The sequence below is a fragment of the Acyrthosiphon pisum genome, chromosome X, assembly GCF_005508785.2.
Source record: "Acyrthosiphon pisum isolate AL4f chromosome X, pea_aphid_22Mar2018_4r6ur, whole genome shotgun sequence".
Lineage (NCBI taxonomy): Eukaryota > Metazoa > Arthropoda > Insecta > Hemiptera > Aphididae > Acyrthosiphon > Acyrthosiphon pisum.
In genome coordinates, this window is record NC_042493.1 from 92,198,560 (window position 1) to 92,218,323 (window position 19,764).

Here is a 19,764-nt window from a genome sequence, read left to right on the forward strand (position 1 = left end):
CTGCATAAGTAAAAAATTTTAAATACCCACGGTATTATAATATCATTATAATATCAAACGGATTAAGGATCCTAATAAAGTCAGTGGCGTAATCGGGAGGAGAGGGGAAAGTGGAGCACTTGTCCCCTAAAATGTTTGTGGATATATTTCCACTCCAGATATGCTAACAGTAGAAATCTTTAAATCTCCTAAAATAAAGAATGAACGCAATACATTTAACATACATAGGTAATATTTCTTTTTTATAAAATAAAAATATTTTTGTCCTTAAATAATTGAAATTAAATAGGTATCTACATTCATTTCACGTTTCTCCTGCTGTATAATATTATAATGTTAACGTATTGTCAACAGTATCGCATTATCTGGGTTATAAAAATAACCCAATAATATTATTTCATGAATTATGATTGCTAGGGATTATCATCGCATTATTTTTTTACAACAAGTTATAGCACTTTTTTTTTATAAAACTCTTATTTACTTATTATTATTAAACGATACAATATTTTGGGTATTTTTGATTTGTTTCTAAGCGATAAAATGAGTTCTGACTTGTACGTTTATGTCATATTGCTGTTTGTGATACTCTTTGATACCCATCGTCTTATCAAAGGCCACGACTATATCTCAAAGTTAGATTTGCACCATCGTAGGTTAAATCCGGCACTGTTACCGTCATATACTTATACTATTTTATTATAACTATTATTAAGGCTTGGATTTAAATGCTAATCTACGATTTTGATATATTATATCAAAAAAAATGTCCTTTCAAAAAATGCATATATGACTTGAGAACTCTAACAAATGCCCTAAAAATATAAAATAATTACTTTTTAAAAAATGCATTCAAAATGTAAAATTTTGCAAGTATGTTTATAAAATATATAAAATAATTAGTAAAAAATTTAATTTGATAAATTACATTTGTATTACATTGTACAATGATAATTTATAATTTTTTATTAGTTTATATTTCAATAAAGTCAATTTATTTACTCATAATACGAAAAATAGGTAAAAAATGTCTTAAAAATTAAAAAAAAAAAAAAAAAACATTAAAAATACCCCAAAAAGTATTACGCTTACAACACGGAGTACTTGCCACACATTTGTAGCTTGGAAAGCTGCACCGTCTATGACATTCCAAAACAAAGACGCTAACCCATTGAGATCCGAGCCCTAATAATAAATTATACTTACGCATACCTACGCGTAACTTGACGACGGCCGCGCATAATGTTGTGTTCTCGTCGTTTCCAGGTTCCAGCCTGGTGAGCAGCACCGGAGAACAGACGCCGTCGATGGCCAGGCAATACGGCGGCTTGACGCGGAAATACGGGTCGGACGGCGGCGACGAGCTGGCCGCCTGTCTGCCACCCGACCTGCGGCATCTGTTGTCGGCCACAACGGCGGCGGCACCGCAGTCGCACCACCGACAGACGACGACGCAACGACTGCAACAACACGGACTGCTGCAGAGGAGTCCCGCGGCCACGGCCGCCGCCAATTCACTGGTAAGCCTTCCGCGGTATAATATTATTATGTATTTTGCATCGTGCGGGTATAAGGTTAAAATTCTGGGGAGGGGGGGGGGTGGCTTATAAAACTATATCTAAATCAATAAGGGATATATTTTTTTTTGATGGGGGGGGCTAAATCATAGTCAGGGAGCTAAGCCCCCCCCCTCCCCTAGTTGCGCGAATGCGTGCGGGTCCGCGACGCGATAACGACAGTCGCTGCAGTCTTGTAAAACAGAGTCCATTTTATAAAAGCGTATATGATCCACAAAGCAGATATTGATTGCCAGGTACTCAAAGGCGAGCAGAGAATAAAATTCCACTCGGTGAAAGTTATTAATTTATTATAAATACATAATAAAAACATTTCAAAAGGGAGGGGCTAAATCTTCTAAGCCCCCTGGGTTCACGCCTATATTTTGGTATAGGTATTGTAAGTATCACTAATATAATATTATAGCATACTATATAGGTACATCATTGTTAACACTTTTATTCCAGAAATATTTTATAAGGTGCATGTAATGTCCTATTATGCATGCTATAAAATTTTGTACAGTTATCAAAAATCCCAAGGAGGAAATTAGCCCTATTAGCCTTCCTCCCTGCAATGCGGACGCCCTTGCAGATAATCAGTTCAAAAAGTATTTAAAACCTTACCAAATCTGACCTAATTTCAAATATTTTACTCACACTTTATAAATCAATTAAACCGAATTTTTTTGAGTATTTCGGTGTTTTGGGTATACACAACATTTTATAGAATATTTTACATGATACATTTGGTGTAACCATAATATAATATCACTTATCTGTTTTCTTTGTTCAAATTATTTTAATTTTTGGTTAGGTATGGAAGTAAGCCACACACAAAAAAAAAAAATACTAAAAAACTCGATGGTTCCTGGTTACAAAAAGTGCATAACATTGAACGGAGACTATGTATAAAAGTAATTTATATGTTAATAACACTTTTTTGTACTATAATAGGTAGTTAGGTTGTATAATGTAATGTTTTATATATTATATTCATCCTTCCGGTGGTTGATTTTAAGAAAGCCCTCGTATAATTAATTATTTCAATATACAACTATACGATAGTATAGTAACATATTTATATTACTTAAAAAAAAATATAGTACTTACAATTTACATATTTCATAATATAATCATAATATTATGTTTAAAATTATAATTTTTATTTCTTATACATCAATATAGTTGACTGTAAGAGTAATAATATTGAACAGGACACTAGACCCACTATGTAAAATATTGTAGGTAGGTACTATCCGGCGCCGATCTCCACGTTTAGGTCAGAGCGTCAGGCCAAGTCAAAAGAATTTTTTTTAAATGTTGACGGGGCCTGAATACTGGACTAAATACATGGAATGCGTATATTAATCAAAATATTATCCTGATAGAAAGTTGCCATATGCATTCCGAGTCATTGGAAAAAATAATTAAATGTCATGTATTATAATATATGAAAATTGTTATTATCACCAAAATATTAATGCTAAAAATCAAATCGGAATGCAGAACAATTAATATGGCAGTTCCTGTTAGGCACATTTAACATGATATATTGATATATGAGAATCAAACGCATTCCATGTATTTAGTTCAGTGGGCCTGAACGGTTATGATTACTGTAATTCATACCGAAATATGACGTATTATTGTACATTAAATAATTACCTACATTAATACGTTATACTAATTGATTACACATTTAATTGTTGAAAATAAAAAATTAATGGTTTAGAATCTAAACCATATATTATTATCTATGGTCTAAATATTTTAGACTTTAGATAAAGCTAGTGTGTGTATTTGCATCATTACTAACATACGTATAAACGTATACTAAGTTCATAGCCGAATTGGTACTTCATACGTTACTTAAATTAAACGATTTGTAATTATTATCAATGTATTGCGTATCAATTTCATTCTATTGCATTATTAATATTTCATTTGAAAGTTAAACGTATTAAAACTTTCACAAATATTTTTCTATGAAGTGAAATAATTGTAGACTTATTGTGGCCAAGGCGAATGTATTGTCTGAATTCATTTTTAAAAGTTTTGCGCCACTGATCCTACTATAACACTGTACTGTAGTGGGTACCTACATTGTTTTTCTAAAGAAAAACTAAAGAAGAGAGGCCGGATTACGACAAAATTAAAATAAAAGAGTAACCATGCGTGATGAGCTTAAAAAAGTCAAAGGAGGCGTATTTTCAATTTAATTAAAATAAAACTTCTAGAAAATGTGTAATATTTTATATTTGGATTATATTTTCTGTCCCATTTGCACACGTCCATTTCTCATTTTTTTTTATTTTTATTTCAAATATTCAGATAGGTTCCTGCAAACACGATAACGCATTAAAAACACATCAAAGCACAATATACTATTTTTAAAAGCATTTGAACACTCGAGTACTACTTTTACAAGACTGCAACGGTGTCGCGTGCCGCACGCAGGACTCTCACTGCTGACCCGTCGTGGCTATAATAACAGTATAACACGTACCGTCTGCTATTATGATTGCAGAACAACACGGCCGCGATGAGCATGTACGGCGGTGGCGGTGGCAGGAAGCCGTGGTCGTCGTCGTCGTCATGGTCGTATCACGACGACACAGGCATCGGTTACCCGTCGTCCGTGGACCGTCGCGTCGGCGGCACCGGCAGGCAGGCGGCCGCCTTGTTCGGCGGAGGCGGCGGCGGCGTGGGCCTAGGAGGCCTGGACTCGCATCATTACCGCAGCAGCGGCGGGGGTAGGACGATGACTGCCGCGAGATCGCTGGGTGGAGTCTATGACGGTAACAGTCTGTTGTACCGCTGTTCGACCAGTAACGTGTAAGTGTGCCATAAAATATATTATTATACAGTACACGCATGTCATTTATAGGATTTGGGGCCTATAAATCTTAGTGTTATATTATGAAATTAATTCATATATAATGGACAGAGTCCTGCATAAAATCAAGTCCTTTACAGTTGTTTTCGGTTTTGTAAAACAAATTCTTGTAAAATCGAGTTCTATAAAAAGAGTTTTGCAAAAGTTGAGTGAATGATGAGTAACGTACTATAATATTTATAGTGATATAACAATAACAGTTAAACTTGAATTTTAAAATGTTTTCATAATTAAACATTTTAACAACTATATTTATATTATATGTACATATAATTTTTAATATTACTATAAACTATTTTATCAATGTATTTTACTATTGATATACCTAATTAAAAAAAGATATCTTCAACTCAAATATATGTTATATAATATAAGTCTCAATTTTATAAGACTCAGTTCATGATAGAGCTTGATAATATTTTAGTTTCTGAGCGGAGCAATGAATGCATAATATTGTTGTGTGTTTTTTTTCTGATTTCATAATAAGTATTTAGTTGAAATAATGCTTTGATTTTCAATTTTAGTTTATTCACTGGCAAATCATTGCTATATCACACCCCTCCCCTTCCCAAAGATTGCATTTATTTTCGGTTTCAATTTTAGTCAAAATTTCGGGTCGGTCAACACTCAATGCATCATATTTGTTGATAATTTTTCGACTCAAATGACCTTCAAATAAAGCTCAATTGAAGTAATTTTTTTAAATTATATTGAAAAATGTATATGAAACAAAATAGAAAAGTTCTCCTGGCATATTACCTACATATTATTATTTTAACAATATACAACATCTTTGCATTATTACACAATATTATGAATGTGTTAGTCTGACATAATGAGTGTGTTTATTAATTATATAAATATTATACATATTTCATATTCATATAGCCTATTATAGACATATGTGTAGGTACTTAACGTAAAAAAACATAGTCTACACATTGTAATTTAACTTTTACATTTTAACTACACACAATAAAATATAGAATGATACACTTGAGTTGTACGAAAGTAATGAGTACCTAAGTAGGTAATTATATTTATTTTGTACTATATTATTAGCTTTTAAATTTTCGCCACTGGCCCACGTACTCATAATGTGCTGTCCTGAATACGGCTTTGACATGCTGGGTTAAGTACGCATTTTGAAAATGGACGGTATAACTGTGTTAAAATTATAATATAATGTATACACCGCAGCCCATAAGAAGGTTGAATATATATGGGCAGTCATTATGTGATTACGGATGGTATACTGTCATACCGTCATACTTAGGAGCAAACGGTCCGTTTTTTAGGAGCTCATTATAATATAGACAATATGAAGAGTACGTGCTTACGAGCTTTGTGGTTGTAATGTCGTAAGCGTAGTAAATTATCGTTAGTATGTGCGTGCCATGTGCACACGCTGCTCGTAGCAAACCTATTCTGACATGTTACTTTCCACATGGAACTACCCCCTCAGACGAGCACGAGAACGTTTCGTTTTTTCTTAAAAATGTGTAATGTCTTTATTTATACTAGTTGATGATCAGCTATTTCCGGTTTAGACTAGGTACCTAATCATTCATTTTACTAAATTTTATAGCTTTTCAACTTTTTTTATTTATTTATTTTAGTTAATATTATGGTACATTTTTAGATAAGGTCAAAAGATAGAATCAAAATAAAGTAGGAATGCCGCGTTCTCAAGTAAACTTAATTTATGTGTTTACTGATACGTATACGGTAAATAACAGAATATGAATATGTCTTAAAAAATGGGGCTAAGAATATAATACTGCCTCGCTGTACAGTATTCTATTATAGATGTCGAGTAGGTATACCTCAAAATTGAGTAGGACAACTGTAATGAATTTGTTGAATTTGAATTCAATGGGTACGAAATACGATTCTGAGCGGAGATAGTTTATGAAAAATTTATGAGAAACCTTATACTATATTTTCAAAATTAATTTTTCAAATATCTATAAATAGCTCAAAAACATTCAAAGTATTTTGTAACTTTTATCATTTACAGAAAATGCTAATATAAACATTCCGTGAACATTTCAAGTATCTGCTGGTCACTGAGTTACACCAAAAAACACAAAATAAATTTTTTCAAAAGCTGGTTTCGCATGAAAACATCTATTTTTCCTTAATTTTTCCACCACATTTGGTAGAATTAGATAACGCTTCAGGCCACGGAGAACAGTGTTACGTCCAAGTTACAGAAAACTAACATGATAAAGGATAATGAAAATATAACATTTAATTATTTCTATATAAATAGGAAAAAAACATTTTCTTACTTAAATGAAAAAGAAACACTAGAGTAAGCACATAATCCTAAGTATAAATACCCAACACTAATATGTAGCTGGTATTAAAACATTTTCTAATAAAGGAAATTTAAAAAATAACTAAATTTAAAATATTGTTGACACTGGTGAGATAATCAACTACCTGTCTACCTACTCTATAATCAGTTATAAGACGTATTTCAACTTAAAATTTCAAAAACATTTGATATTTAAATATAAAATACCTAGGTAACTAAAAAGTAATAACGATTTTAGTTTATATGATTCAATTCAAAACTTTTGATCACAGTAACTTTAAACATTCCACTGTTACGTATAGGTACTCTCGGAAATAGATGCTAGTCATCTAACTATTTCACTCAGAATTGTATTTCATAATATAGGTACAATGATTTTTCATCGAATTCAAATTGAACACATCCATTACTACTACCTTAATTCAATGACGAGTAACACTCGACGTATATTGAAAGAGTATAATATACCTACCGGTTTTTTATTTTAATTTCGAAATGGAAAATGTCATTGAGCGTGCGTGTGTAAATAGATTGATGAATATTCAAAAATCCTTGACTGTTAAATGTAGATGGAAATTTGGAAATTGCGGTTGTGAACTCAATCATCTTGTCAATTTACATCGTATTTGTTATAAAAGTATTGTCGTCCAATGCCTCAATGTATATTGTTATTTGTTACTCGCTCGGTGACATTAGGTTATTTACATCACATTAGTGAGATTAAATTTGTATTGAATATTATTTTATGAAATTCAATAACTACGTGTAATAGCTTTATATATCAGAAAAAATCATCATTTTCCTGAAAAAATTGACAGTTATATTTTCTTAAAATATTGAATTGAAAATAGACAATAGGATTTTCTTGATGCAATAGTTTACTGAATTATTACGAATAGAACAAAATAACAAATATGTTAATGCTCTATATATACAAATTAATTTGTTCATTTATCCTCTATAATATATTGAAAACTACTGGACCAGTACCGTGTTAACCATCAGTGGCGCCCTAGGGAAATTAAATTTGGCGCCCCTAATCTCAGGTGGTCATAAGTGGGGAGGGGGGCATTAGACATTTTCTTAAAGCCTCCCAAAAATCTAAGCTATTCAAAATGTTATTATTATCTGGTCACTTCTCATTAGATTATTTATATTATAATAATTAATAAATGAACAAGTAAAACAACTCAATTAATAAACAATGAATTTGGTTAGGAGGTAGTAAGAATAAATGTATAAAAACATGAATAACAACAAAATTTTTTTATTATAGTACTATAGTCTATAGTAGTGAATAATGATTTTATAAATAACTTCATGCAAATGTTTTTTTTCTAGCTTTAAGTTTTGAGAATTTTTTAACAAGACTTGTCCAACTGATATTCTTGACAATTTCATTTTCAATACATAATATTGATAATGCTGATGTTTTTTCATTTGATAATGATGACCGTAAATAGTTTTTGACTCTCTTCAAAACAGAAAAGGACCTTTCTCCACTTGCGTTAGAACATGGCATACAAATAAATAATTTTAAAGCAATCCTAATATTAGGAAAAGTTGTGTTTATCAAAAGAGATTCAGCCCTCCCAAAACCACAAACACTATTCCCTAAGAATTAAAATGTACATTTACTTTTATTTTAAAATAAGTATAAGTATCTAATTTTGTAGTTTTTCTCATTAAATTTTCTTCTCTTTCTTTTTTTCCTTTCGACATCTTTCTGTACTGAAAACCACTTAAACGTTTACGTTTATTTGCATCAGACATTTTAAAAAATAATATGAAAATCCACTTGAATAAAATAAAATAACTCAATGTAAATAAACTATGTAAAAATTGTAATAAACTCTAAAGTCTTCGTTGTACGTAGGTACTAGGTACAATTGTCACTTTTCGTCGTTTGATGAAATACTGAATATTGAATAATATAAAAATATAGCGACATGACAGTGCGAGACCATTTACGATTTACCATTATATTATTAATATTTAATATTATATTATGTTATTATCATGTCGATTATTCAATAACAATACATTTTCCGAAAAATGGTTAAAAATAGCTTGTTAATTACCCGATCAGTCACCTGCTCCCCGCCGCCATATCCATAGGTCAACAAGCCAGTGTAGGCACACACCAGTCCATAGTCATAAATTACAATTTACAACACTTTTTCATAGATAAAATATTTTATTTTAAAATAGATAGTAGATAATAGATATTGTAATTTTTGTGACCGTGACGAATTTGAAGTATAAACTAATGGGAAAGTTTTTTGCCGCCCTATAAAATATAGCTACTTTTGCCGCCCTGGGGCACTTGCCCAGCTAATTGCCCCCCCCCCCTTTGCACGGCTCTGTACTGGACTATTTTCAATAAAAGGTATATTAATAGATTTCTAGAATGGGGGGTTGTAAATATTTTATTTTTCAATCCTTATCGATTGCTTTATAGTGTAGGGTAGTTAACACATAGGTACATGTAGTTTTAGCCAACAAAAATCTAATATTAGGTATATTTTTTTTGTTTATTTTAATGATTGTCATTTGTTACAGAATATAATATAGTTAGTAAAAAACATATTATTATGACACACAATTTTTTTTACTAATAAATTTAAAAAATAAAATAAAATCTTAAATTAAATATGAACACAATTAAAATGATTAGTTTTACGATTTCTAATAATTATTATATATAATTATTAAATATTTATTTCATAATTTGCTTTCTTAATTCTCGAAATATTTTTGATGTAAGCACATAAAGATGAATACCAATCTTGACGATATGGGATTTACACTGGCATTCAAGATATTAAATCATATGTCCAGAATTAAGAAGTGGAAATTCATAAAATTAATCATCGTAATATATATGTGTCTCTATTATATATTTCAACTGAAACAAGACTGAAAATAATAGAAAGATTGACCAATTTTAATCCGATTAAAGATCGGGTAATATAGCTGGCGCTATATATATCCTATAAAAAATCTTGCACCAAATTGTCTTTGAAGTTACGACTGATTTGAGCGATATCCAATACGATAGATCGTCGTGGGATTATGCCAATTTTTATCAATTATTTTCGGTGTGTCTTATATATTATCTACTTGTTTGGTATTTACAGGCCTGACCATCTGGAAAGAAGGTGGTATCAGAACCAGCAGCAACGACAAACCGGCGGCAGTGGCGGACGGCTGATCAGAGGGTTGGGCGGTTCCAAACACTTGTCGGACGTGTACGACGACGACGACCTGCTGCGATTACAGCAGCAAGACGACGCCACGGTTGCCGCACTGTTGCTGGACGACGTCGTGTTGGGCGGAGGTTACAGCAGCAGAAACTCAGTAAGTGTATAATAATATAATAATGTATACCTATATATTACTATGTCATACAGCGACCACCTACAGGTCACAGTCGACCCAGTACCGTGGACTGTCCATGGTGGCGATGTCGGAAATCGCTTCTACCTGCAGGGTCCATGTGAATATTATGCTCGATTTTAATTTGTGTGCTTATATTAACTATTATAATATGAGTAAATTTAAAAGAATGCATCAGTGTTTTTTTAATGGAATTTTATTATCTACACAACGTCATGTGGAAGTCGAAACACTGATACATATATACAAACTAAACCAACTTCAAGAATTAGAGTTTTATTTTCCTTACATTTTATATTTCATGCGAATTGCTGGATGACTTATAACTAGATAATTGGGTCAATTATTAGGTCTATAGTTTCCCGGGGCCGATTTATACTCTAAGTCTGCCGCATTGGCTCGACCACGACCACGGTCATACATCTATAGATGACGCGACCTCGACGATTACGCATATTATATCGTATTAAAACAGTATGCGTGTTTGTCACAGGACTTTATGCCGTCTAGACCGAGGTCTAGGTCATATGGCGGCGGTGAAGATCCATCGTCCACGACGTCTTGGCGACACTGGCCCGACACCGGCGGCGGATCCGGTTATCTGGGCGGCGCACTGCGCGAGACTGCCATCGGTTCGTCGGCGGCGATTTACGATCACAATGGCCACCGGCGTGGGACGAATACTGCGATGAATTCCGCCACAGTCGATCACAAAAGGTAAGCCGTAAGAGCTGCTCACGCCCACCGTATCGCCTATACCTGTCCACTTTCGAACAATTGAACAAAGAGTTGTGATCTCGAAAGAGCCCACCAAAAAAAAAAAAAAATCATTTCCATAGTAAGTTGTTAAGTACATTTTTTTCATTTTTCACACCTTATAATGCACCTCCCTACTTAGTGCACAATATGCGTTGAATTCAAAACTATATACATAGCGTGTGCTACAATATATTCGACACGTAGTGGGAAAGCACGTATTTTTGGAGCAATCGATAAATGTCGACCGATTGAAACACAAACTTCGCGTTTAGACCAAATCGTGTACACCTAGAAACACCTCCTCAGTTGAGCAAAATTTTTCATTTTTCACACATTTCCATTAATTCCATGATAGGTACCTATGGCCAAAAAGTGCATAGGTATAGCTAGGTATGAACGTAGGTAACGTCTCATACATTTGTGGTCGACAGGTTCTGTGAAGGGTTTTTGACTTTAATACATATATTGGATTTCCACCAGAAGCCGAGATCGAAGTCTGAACACGTTAGACTTTCATACTATGGTGGTAAGATGTATATTATGCGTATAATATACCATTACTTTAAACGTTGCAATCACGATTTGACTAGGTACCTATACCATGTACCTACCAACACTATTTGACAATCCTAAACTTGTGAACATTTATATTACATTATAAATTGGTTTAAACAGGTTCTACGCTTTGTAATAATACTTCTATATACCTAGTACTTAAAATACCATTTTGTGTAGTTGTCAAAACAAAAGCTTCTAGGTTGTCCTGGGGTATACGATTCGTATAAACGATATTTACCTGTATAAGGAAAAGTTGTAAATTGTTTCTTGGTACAACAAATTACATAAATACAGGGCATTCTATTTGTATAGTATTGTTAATTGTATTTTATAGATTTTAAATAGAGAAAAACGATTATTATAATATAAAATTTTAATTTTAAAAATCGGCCAAGCTTCGTAATTCGATGGACCCATTAGGAACTTTCCCGATCTCCTAATCAGTCAATCCACCTCTGCTTCACATTGCAGGCGCAGTTATATAGCTGTGACACACATCCATCAAGTAGACATTGGCACTAAATGTTACATACCTATACATCAATATTCTTCTACGAGTTTGCTAAATTTATTGCTTCGCCAATTTTAATATTGTGTACCTATACTACCTACTTGATTGTTTTTGCTGCATACCGAAAACAAACTAGCACTATCTTGACGTAGCAACATATTGTTCAAAATTTTCGAAACGGGTTCTACAATTAATAGCGTAGCAAATTGTATAGTAAATTCCTGGCAAAATGTTGATACCCATTTCGAGAAATTTGAACAATGTGCCGTCGCTACGTCATAATATAACTGACATGTAGTTAAGACAAGCAAGTGAAAATGGTGTAGCATAAAGTAGCAAATGATATATCATATGGGGAATACAGTCAACTATAGCCAATTTACGATGACTCGAAAAACTTCATATCTCAAATTTTTATAAGTTATGTTTCAGGTATACCTATAGGCTATATACACAAAAAATATAAAGGTCAAATTTATTTTTATTCCGCTTGAAATGCGTGACTTGACTATAATATTATAATACCTATATCAAATCAATATTATAAAATATCGATGTATGTTTTGAGATCAGTGTCGCATCCGCAGCCTTTGGAATACGATTTTATATAGTGATATATAATATATATACTAATCAGTCCTACGCGGCGTTTCAAGAGACGAATTCAATGCCCGTGGATTAACCTCGTCTTACCCTCGGTTAAATACAAACTACACAGATTATTTTTGGGTTTTTACCAATTATAAAATACAGGTATAAAATTATATCCGATCATATTCACAGCTGACTCTAACGCTGTGTGAACTGCGCAGTGTTCGTCTTTTAATTTCGGTTTCACAAAATCCTTTTTTTTTGTGCCTATACATAATAGGTATAGGTTAAGGAGTAATTAATTACCTTTCTAGCTGAAAATCTCAAACGAAACGGTTTGATAGTTTCGGCTGTACCAGTCGGTCAGGTATTCATTTTTACGCATACACAATATATTATAATATTATATAATATAATATTTTTGCATTCACAGATGGGACGTTCGGCGGCACAACCGCCGGCAGCGGCGGTACAGCGACGGCGGCGGCGATTCAGACCCGCGCCGGCCGTACGACTACCACCAACACCTGCCGATGACCTCGACGGCGGCCATGATGAAGTACGGCACGGCCGGCCGGCGATCGCGTTCGTGGGACCCGTCGCCGTCGCCGACACCGACCGCCTACCTGAGCGGCGGCGACGACGGTGGAGGCTACGGCGGCTACGGCGGCTACTGCGACTACATGGACGACTACGGCGGCGGCGTCGGCATCGGCGACTACGAATCGCTGGCGGCGCTGGCCGCCGAGGAGGAGCACGACGAGGAGCTGCAGCGCGAGGAGAAGAAGGCCAGGATCAAGGCGGAGATCGCTCGGCGTCGGCGGCAGATCGAGGACAACGTCCGGCTGCACGAGGAGCTGCTGCGCCTGGCCCGGATCCGCGAGAACGCCGAACACGAGTATTCGTCGTCCATGCTGCCGTCGCTATCCGCTGCAGGTATATTATAAGAAATCAAATCGATAAGGTGCGCAATACACTTGGGGCTGACGGTCCATCCTATACCGGTTAGAGGTTTCTCATATCGGTGTACCGGTAAACCGATTCGTAGCTGATGGTCATCGCTCGAGTGCCGCGCTTGCACGGTATACCCTAATGCCGAATTAATGGATACCATTGGGTAGACGCCGTTGACGGATTTTTCGGTATTCCGGCTCTAATACCGTAATACCGGTATTCCCGTCGACCGCATCAAATTTGTTTGGTATAGTAGCTCGGTGTTCCGGTATATTGTGCCGGTATTACTGCTTTTTTTTTCCGATGTATACTGTTTCATACCGGTATTCGATTGCAATACCGTCAACCCTAAACATTCCTAATGATAACATAAATATATTATACCTCCAAAAGTATGGAGGCATTTCAATATTTTCGACGATAATAAGTATATAATATTATTAGGTATATGATATATTAGTGATGGGAGTTTTACCGTAAAAAAATGTTCGGTACATTTCATGTAATTTTTTTCATTGGTTTTAATAGTATTTTTATCATTAATTATATCAGTTGATACAACCAGCAGTGGGTATCAATATTAATATATTATATTGTTCCATTATAATTATATATTATTCTGGTATTATCTTAGTTTACCTTTAAACAAATTTTATTATGTTAAACGTCCATCACCATCTGTAGTACGCGTAATGATGCGTAAACAAAATATTAAAATAATGTTATTGTACACGTCATGAAAACAATATCTCATTGACATGAAGGGTCGCTGAATTTGATAAACGATAAAAATAATAAATTGGCCGAGTAAAAATAATATCGGTAAAATCTCCCATCTCTAGTTATAATTTAATATACCAATTAATATTATACGCATAACGGACTGGATATTATATTATTACCGTTAGGTATGGCGCGATTATAATAATATTATATTACTATTGCTACAATGTTGTTAGCAATTAATATTATTCAGATCATAATATTATAATGTATAGGATTCGGTGAGGGGGTGTGTATTATATTGTCTATTATTGACGATTGACGCGTATTATAATATTAGTGCCTATAATACCACCTTACTTAAGCGTGGTTATGTTTGGTATTGATAAATTGTGTTCGTCGATATTAAACTTATCTGGATACGCGTGGCATTGTATGAAAATCTGTAAGCCAACACAACTGATACCGCATTGTTAACCACTGAAACGTGGTTATACGTATATTTTATCACTTGTCTAAATGTTATAGTTTCTTTGTGTGCTCGGCAGCCATTCTGTGCGAGCGACAACAATGTCGTTTTCCTCTCCGTTGTGTTGGCCTAAAAGTGTACCTATGTGTTTAGTGTGGAGGTGGGAATGCCGTATATCCATTCGTTTGACATCAACGTTTGTGTCACAATAAACGTACGACGGTATCTCATATTGTGTTACGATATAATAATATATTTTCATATTATAATATTATGTCGTACACGATAAACGCCGAGCGATAAATTCTATATTATTATAATATAAGCAGGTACGACGCATATTATGCCCCCATAATTCTCAGCGAAAATAGTGTCTGCACTCGTTTCGGAGATGGCGTCATCTTCTCTTAAACTATTATAATAATATAATATTATATGTATACAAAAAAATATGTATAATAATGTTATATTATATTTCACTTATCGCGTACCGTTAATAGTGCGAGTGGTATTTATTTACACGGTTTCTATTATGGCCGAATAGTTCAGGCCATGATATTGCACTCGTATTGATCGTCACATCCCAAACGAGAGTATGCACATATTTTCCTCGGATATCGCGTCCAGATTTATTATATGACTTGAACTGGACCTATATTTATGATATAACATATAGGTATACTTTTCCCACGACGGGGGATGTTGAAAAGTACCCACTATAATATTATAATAATAGTATACCTTATACACAATACACGCCAGGGGCGCCCGCAAAAAATCAGCTCAGTGGGTGCAAAATTAAATTTATGTTATACAATTTTATGCATACATGTTAGGTAGTCACATATTTACATTATTATACATCAAAAAAAATCCCATTGGGTGCATGGCACCCACTGGCCTCTCTCTATGGGTGCTCCTGATACACACATACCTATGCACACACGTACCTACCTATATACCTGGAGCATCACCTGCTTATATATTATTATGTAATATTAAGCATAGTTTGTGTACTAAAACTAAACGTTTGAAAATTGTACCAAAAAAATATAACATACAATACCATAGTGGCAGAAGAATACATATTTAATCAAGCCAGTCAAAACGTATGACCATCTGCTATATTGTGTTTATTCCGCGGGTTTCATCTCGGCCTGAGTTCCAATCTTAAACGGGTGGTGGTTAGTGGTTACCCAATATTGGTATAAAATAATAAATAAGTAATGTACATCAGTCGTTCAGCGTAGTATGCCTGGTATGTCGTGATGATAATATAAACCATATTATAAACTATGATAATATGTTTTCCGTTTTATGGCGGAAATACTGTTTTAAAACGTTGGCTCGTTTGTACTACCTATATGCTAATAAAAAATATAATATGTAAAACTGTACAAACCATTAATTCATATACGAAATGTATAAATGTAATTTATAACTGTGTTTTATACATAATTTTCGACAAATTATTAATTATAAATTTAAATATAAAACTTACACGATATTGTAGATTCACGAATTATATTATGCATACCTAACTCGTATCACTCGACATACTATTGAGCTTAAAATTGTTATTGGTCTTACATTAATTTATGCTTTTTCAATTTTATCGAATTGTATTATTGGAATGCTAAAATGTTCCACACGTTTTCTGTGTATACCTGCACGTGAAATTTTTTTTATTATAGGATATCAACGAACCGGGAAAATGTTCACTGATGATAAAGATTTCTGTTGGAATGGAATAATATTATGTTATAATACAATACACGCATATTCCAAATATCTGCCATCGCCTATATTTTAATCGGTTACATTGAGGTTACGCTTTTCCAAATATATTTGAAGCCGTATTTTATTTACAATCAATAAACGATTTTGTAACAACATCAATTTAAAACAGGATATTATAGTCTAGTGAACTTTATAGATACGCGTGCATAGGTTAGGTTAAGCGATACCTACCAACATGGATAAAATAATATAGGTATACACAATATTGGTTTTGTGTAGATATAATGACGTTCGGGAAAGTTTGTGAAATATATTATCTCACTATACAGATAATGTATCGAAAGTTTTCAAAGTTTCCACTCACAATTCTAGTACGGTGGTCATACATATTATATTACTATAGTATAGATATTATGATAGTATATTACTAGGATGTTAAACGTCCATAAAAAATCTTTAGTAAATATCTAAGGAACATCGACTTGAAGAAATAACTCCTACACCATGTTATATACACTGTGGTAGGGTAGGGGTATGTGTGTGTGTGTGTGTGTGTGCGTGTGTGTGTGTGGTACACATCTATAATTAGCTATACCTTTGTATAATATATTATTATGTTTACATTAAATATATTATGTGATATGTATATTTACATTGCATGAATGCATACATATGTACAGTAGAAATCGGTTATAACGACATCGGAGGGGACGGTAAAAAATGATTGACTTATTCGACACATCGTACCTATAGGTATACTAATTTATATTCGGTAAATATTTTTTAAAAATATGTTGTATGGGTAAAAAATAATAATGTTAATATTAGTTGTGTAATAAGAGTATTACAATCGTATAATACTATCAAACATGATGTATACAATTCAATATGCTCATTTATTGACTTAAAAAAAAATAGTTTTAGTTTCTTTTGAATTTTTTCCAATTTGATATTTAACTTAACTGACTTATACCTATAGTAGCCTGATCTCATCCGATATTAAAGTAAATTATGGTCACGCTAACCATTAAATCTTCAATACAGTTGACTCTAGACGATTCAAAGTTGGAAGGAATTATCAAAAACTTCGAATAACTAAGTGTTCGATTAAGAAGTTAAAAGCTAAGAGGTTCAAAAATTGAGAAGGTAAAAAAAATTGGATGCAAAAAATGTAATGCATGTACCTATATAATACAAACATATTAACATGATGCTTTATCAATCAACAGCATATAGCTTTAAATACATTAATATTAGGTAGATATCTATCTGTTTACTTTCAAGGAATTCTGCAAAACTATTTTCATTCTTAACAATTTCTTAGTGGTAAAAAGTTTTTCAATTCTGAATAATTATGCCTTGGTCAAGTGGTTGCTAGTGCCTAATGGTGTTTGTAGGGGAAAAATGTATCTACAATCGGGCATATAATTACTTAAATGTGGTAGTTACTGTAAATTGTAAACAGTAAAAAAACTGGACATTTTTGAATTTTTGATTTTTCATACCCACATTCAGAGTGAAACTATACATTCATTAAATAACTATTTGGTCGTTCATGTTTTTTCATTGAACGGTAGGTTGAAGGAAAATTGTTATGCCTAAAAACGACAGTTTTTGACACTCCCCCCCAAAAAAAATTTCTTAAAATATATAGTTTAACTATTTGTATATAAACAATGTTAGTTCACAGACAATTGAATCAACTATCATTACTACTATCACTAATATAATATTATATTATACACATGTATGTGTGCTTTTTTAAAATTTACTATGAATTATGATCATACAATTAATGTAACAAAATAATATAACATAACTTATCTATAAATATTAATATTAATATTTCATCTATTAGATATTTCTCAAATCTCAAGGAAAAAAAATTTTACGCTATATAAATCACATGTTAATGGGCCTGCAAGCGACCTGTTTTTTTGCTCAAAAACATCTCTCACAGAAAAAACTCAATCGCCGCGTAAAGTAAAGTAATTCGCTTTTGTTTTAAGCTACGTAAATAACCATAGTACAATGTGCTTTGTAAAAAATCAGCCTTTCTCTAGCAAAAAGAAAAAAAAAATGAAATCTGACCACATTACGAAATTTGAGAGCTTTTTCAGAAGTAAAGCATGTTTTGAGTAAAAAATCACGCTTTTCATTTTTGACAGCGGCGCCGTTGACATATGTTAGGGCACAACTGCACTCACACTAATATTATCATTTACGACTAATACAAAAGCCCGGGAAAAAGGCGACAAGATTGCGTATTTCCTAAATATTGTCCCTCATTAAAATATACATGTGCCTAATATTAGACTATACCTAATGGCTTAATAATAATATTAACATTAACATTTTTGACATTTAATTTTTAATTTTTTTTTGCAATAGTTGTTATTACGTGGAGCTTATAATAACAATAACTATACAATTGTACACAATAATAATATAAGTTTAGCGGTGCCTATATCGACTAAAAAATTTGTCCCACCCTCCTCCCATCAACATGAGCTAGTACGTGCCCGACGGTGTCGTTTTCTATAATACACTCGATTTCTACTGTATATATATATATATATATATATTATATATTATATGACGTACCTATAAGTGGAACCGACATGGGAAAGCGTGACGGGGGCGTTTTGTGCATATATCGTATACAACAGGTGGCTGTTACGCGGGACGGCGGCCGATGACCGAGGACGAGTGTCAAGTGTTTGCGCGCGCGGCCGAAAAGATAGCCGAGGAACGGTCCATGGAGCGGATCGCGTCCACGTTCCGGACCGCTGCGGCCGCGGCCGCCGAGGATTACATGCGCCGCGGTGGCGTCTACGGTGGCGGCGAGTACGGCACGGCGGCCGGCTGCGTGGTCGGCGATTACACGCCCCCGCACGCCATGCCGCTGTTGCCGGACATGCCGACCAGGAGCAGGAGGCTGCTGGAGAACCTGGGAAGTTCGCCGATCACGGATTCCGTGCTATTGGACGGCGAACAGAAAGCCATGCAGAAGAAAGTCAACTTTCTCAACGTCCTATGAGACGGATAAAAACCAACTACAGACACGTCGTCGCCTACAATAATATATTATAATAATAAAAATAGATAATAATATTATGTATTCCATGTGCCGGGGCTTGACATCCAAACGGAAGTTTTCCATTTTAATTTCAATTTTCACTCGTTTCTTATATTTCGTAATTGGATATTTAACATAATTTTTATTATTTTTTTTTATTCGATCAAATATCATTTTTTACATTTTTAAGATATTTGATTTTG

At 33.7% G+C, this 19,764-nt stretch overlaps 1 protein-coding gene across 4 annotated transcripts in view; it reads left to right on the forward strand.

Moving 5' to 3' along the window:
- The window catches only part of LOC100165959 (mediator of RNA polymerase II transcription subunit 12), a 137,772-nt gene that overhangs the window by 109,567 nt on the left and 8,441 nt on the right, over positions 1–19,764 (forward strand). For 2 of the 4 annotated variants that reach the window (XM_029491251.1, XM_029491248.1), the window contains exons 13-17: positions 1,267–1,520; positions 4,087–4,394; positions 9,919–10,138; positions 10,671–10,894; positions 13,030–13,532. In XM_029491251.1, the coding sequence (XP_029347111.1) occupies positions 1,267–1,520; positions 4,087–4,394; positions 9,919–10,138; positions 10,671–10,894; positions 13,030–13,532 (1,509 nt within the window). Of the gene's footprint in view, positions 1–1,266; positions 1,521–4,086; positions 4,395–9,918; positions 10,139–10,670; positions 10,895–13,029; positions 13,533–19,151; positions 19,751–19,764 lie in introns of those variants that run through there. The other 2 variants (XM_008181619.3, XM_029491249.1) reach the window with 2 other exon arrangements.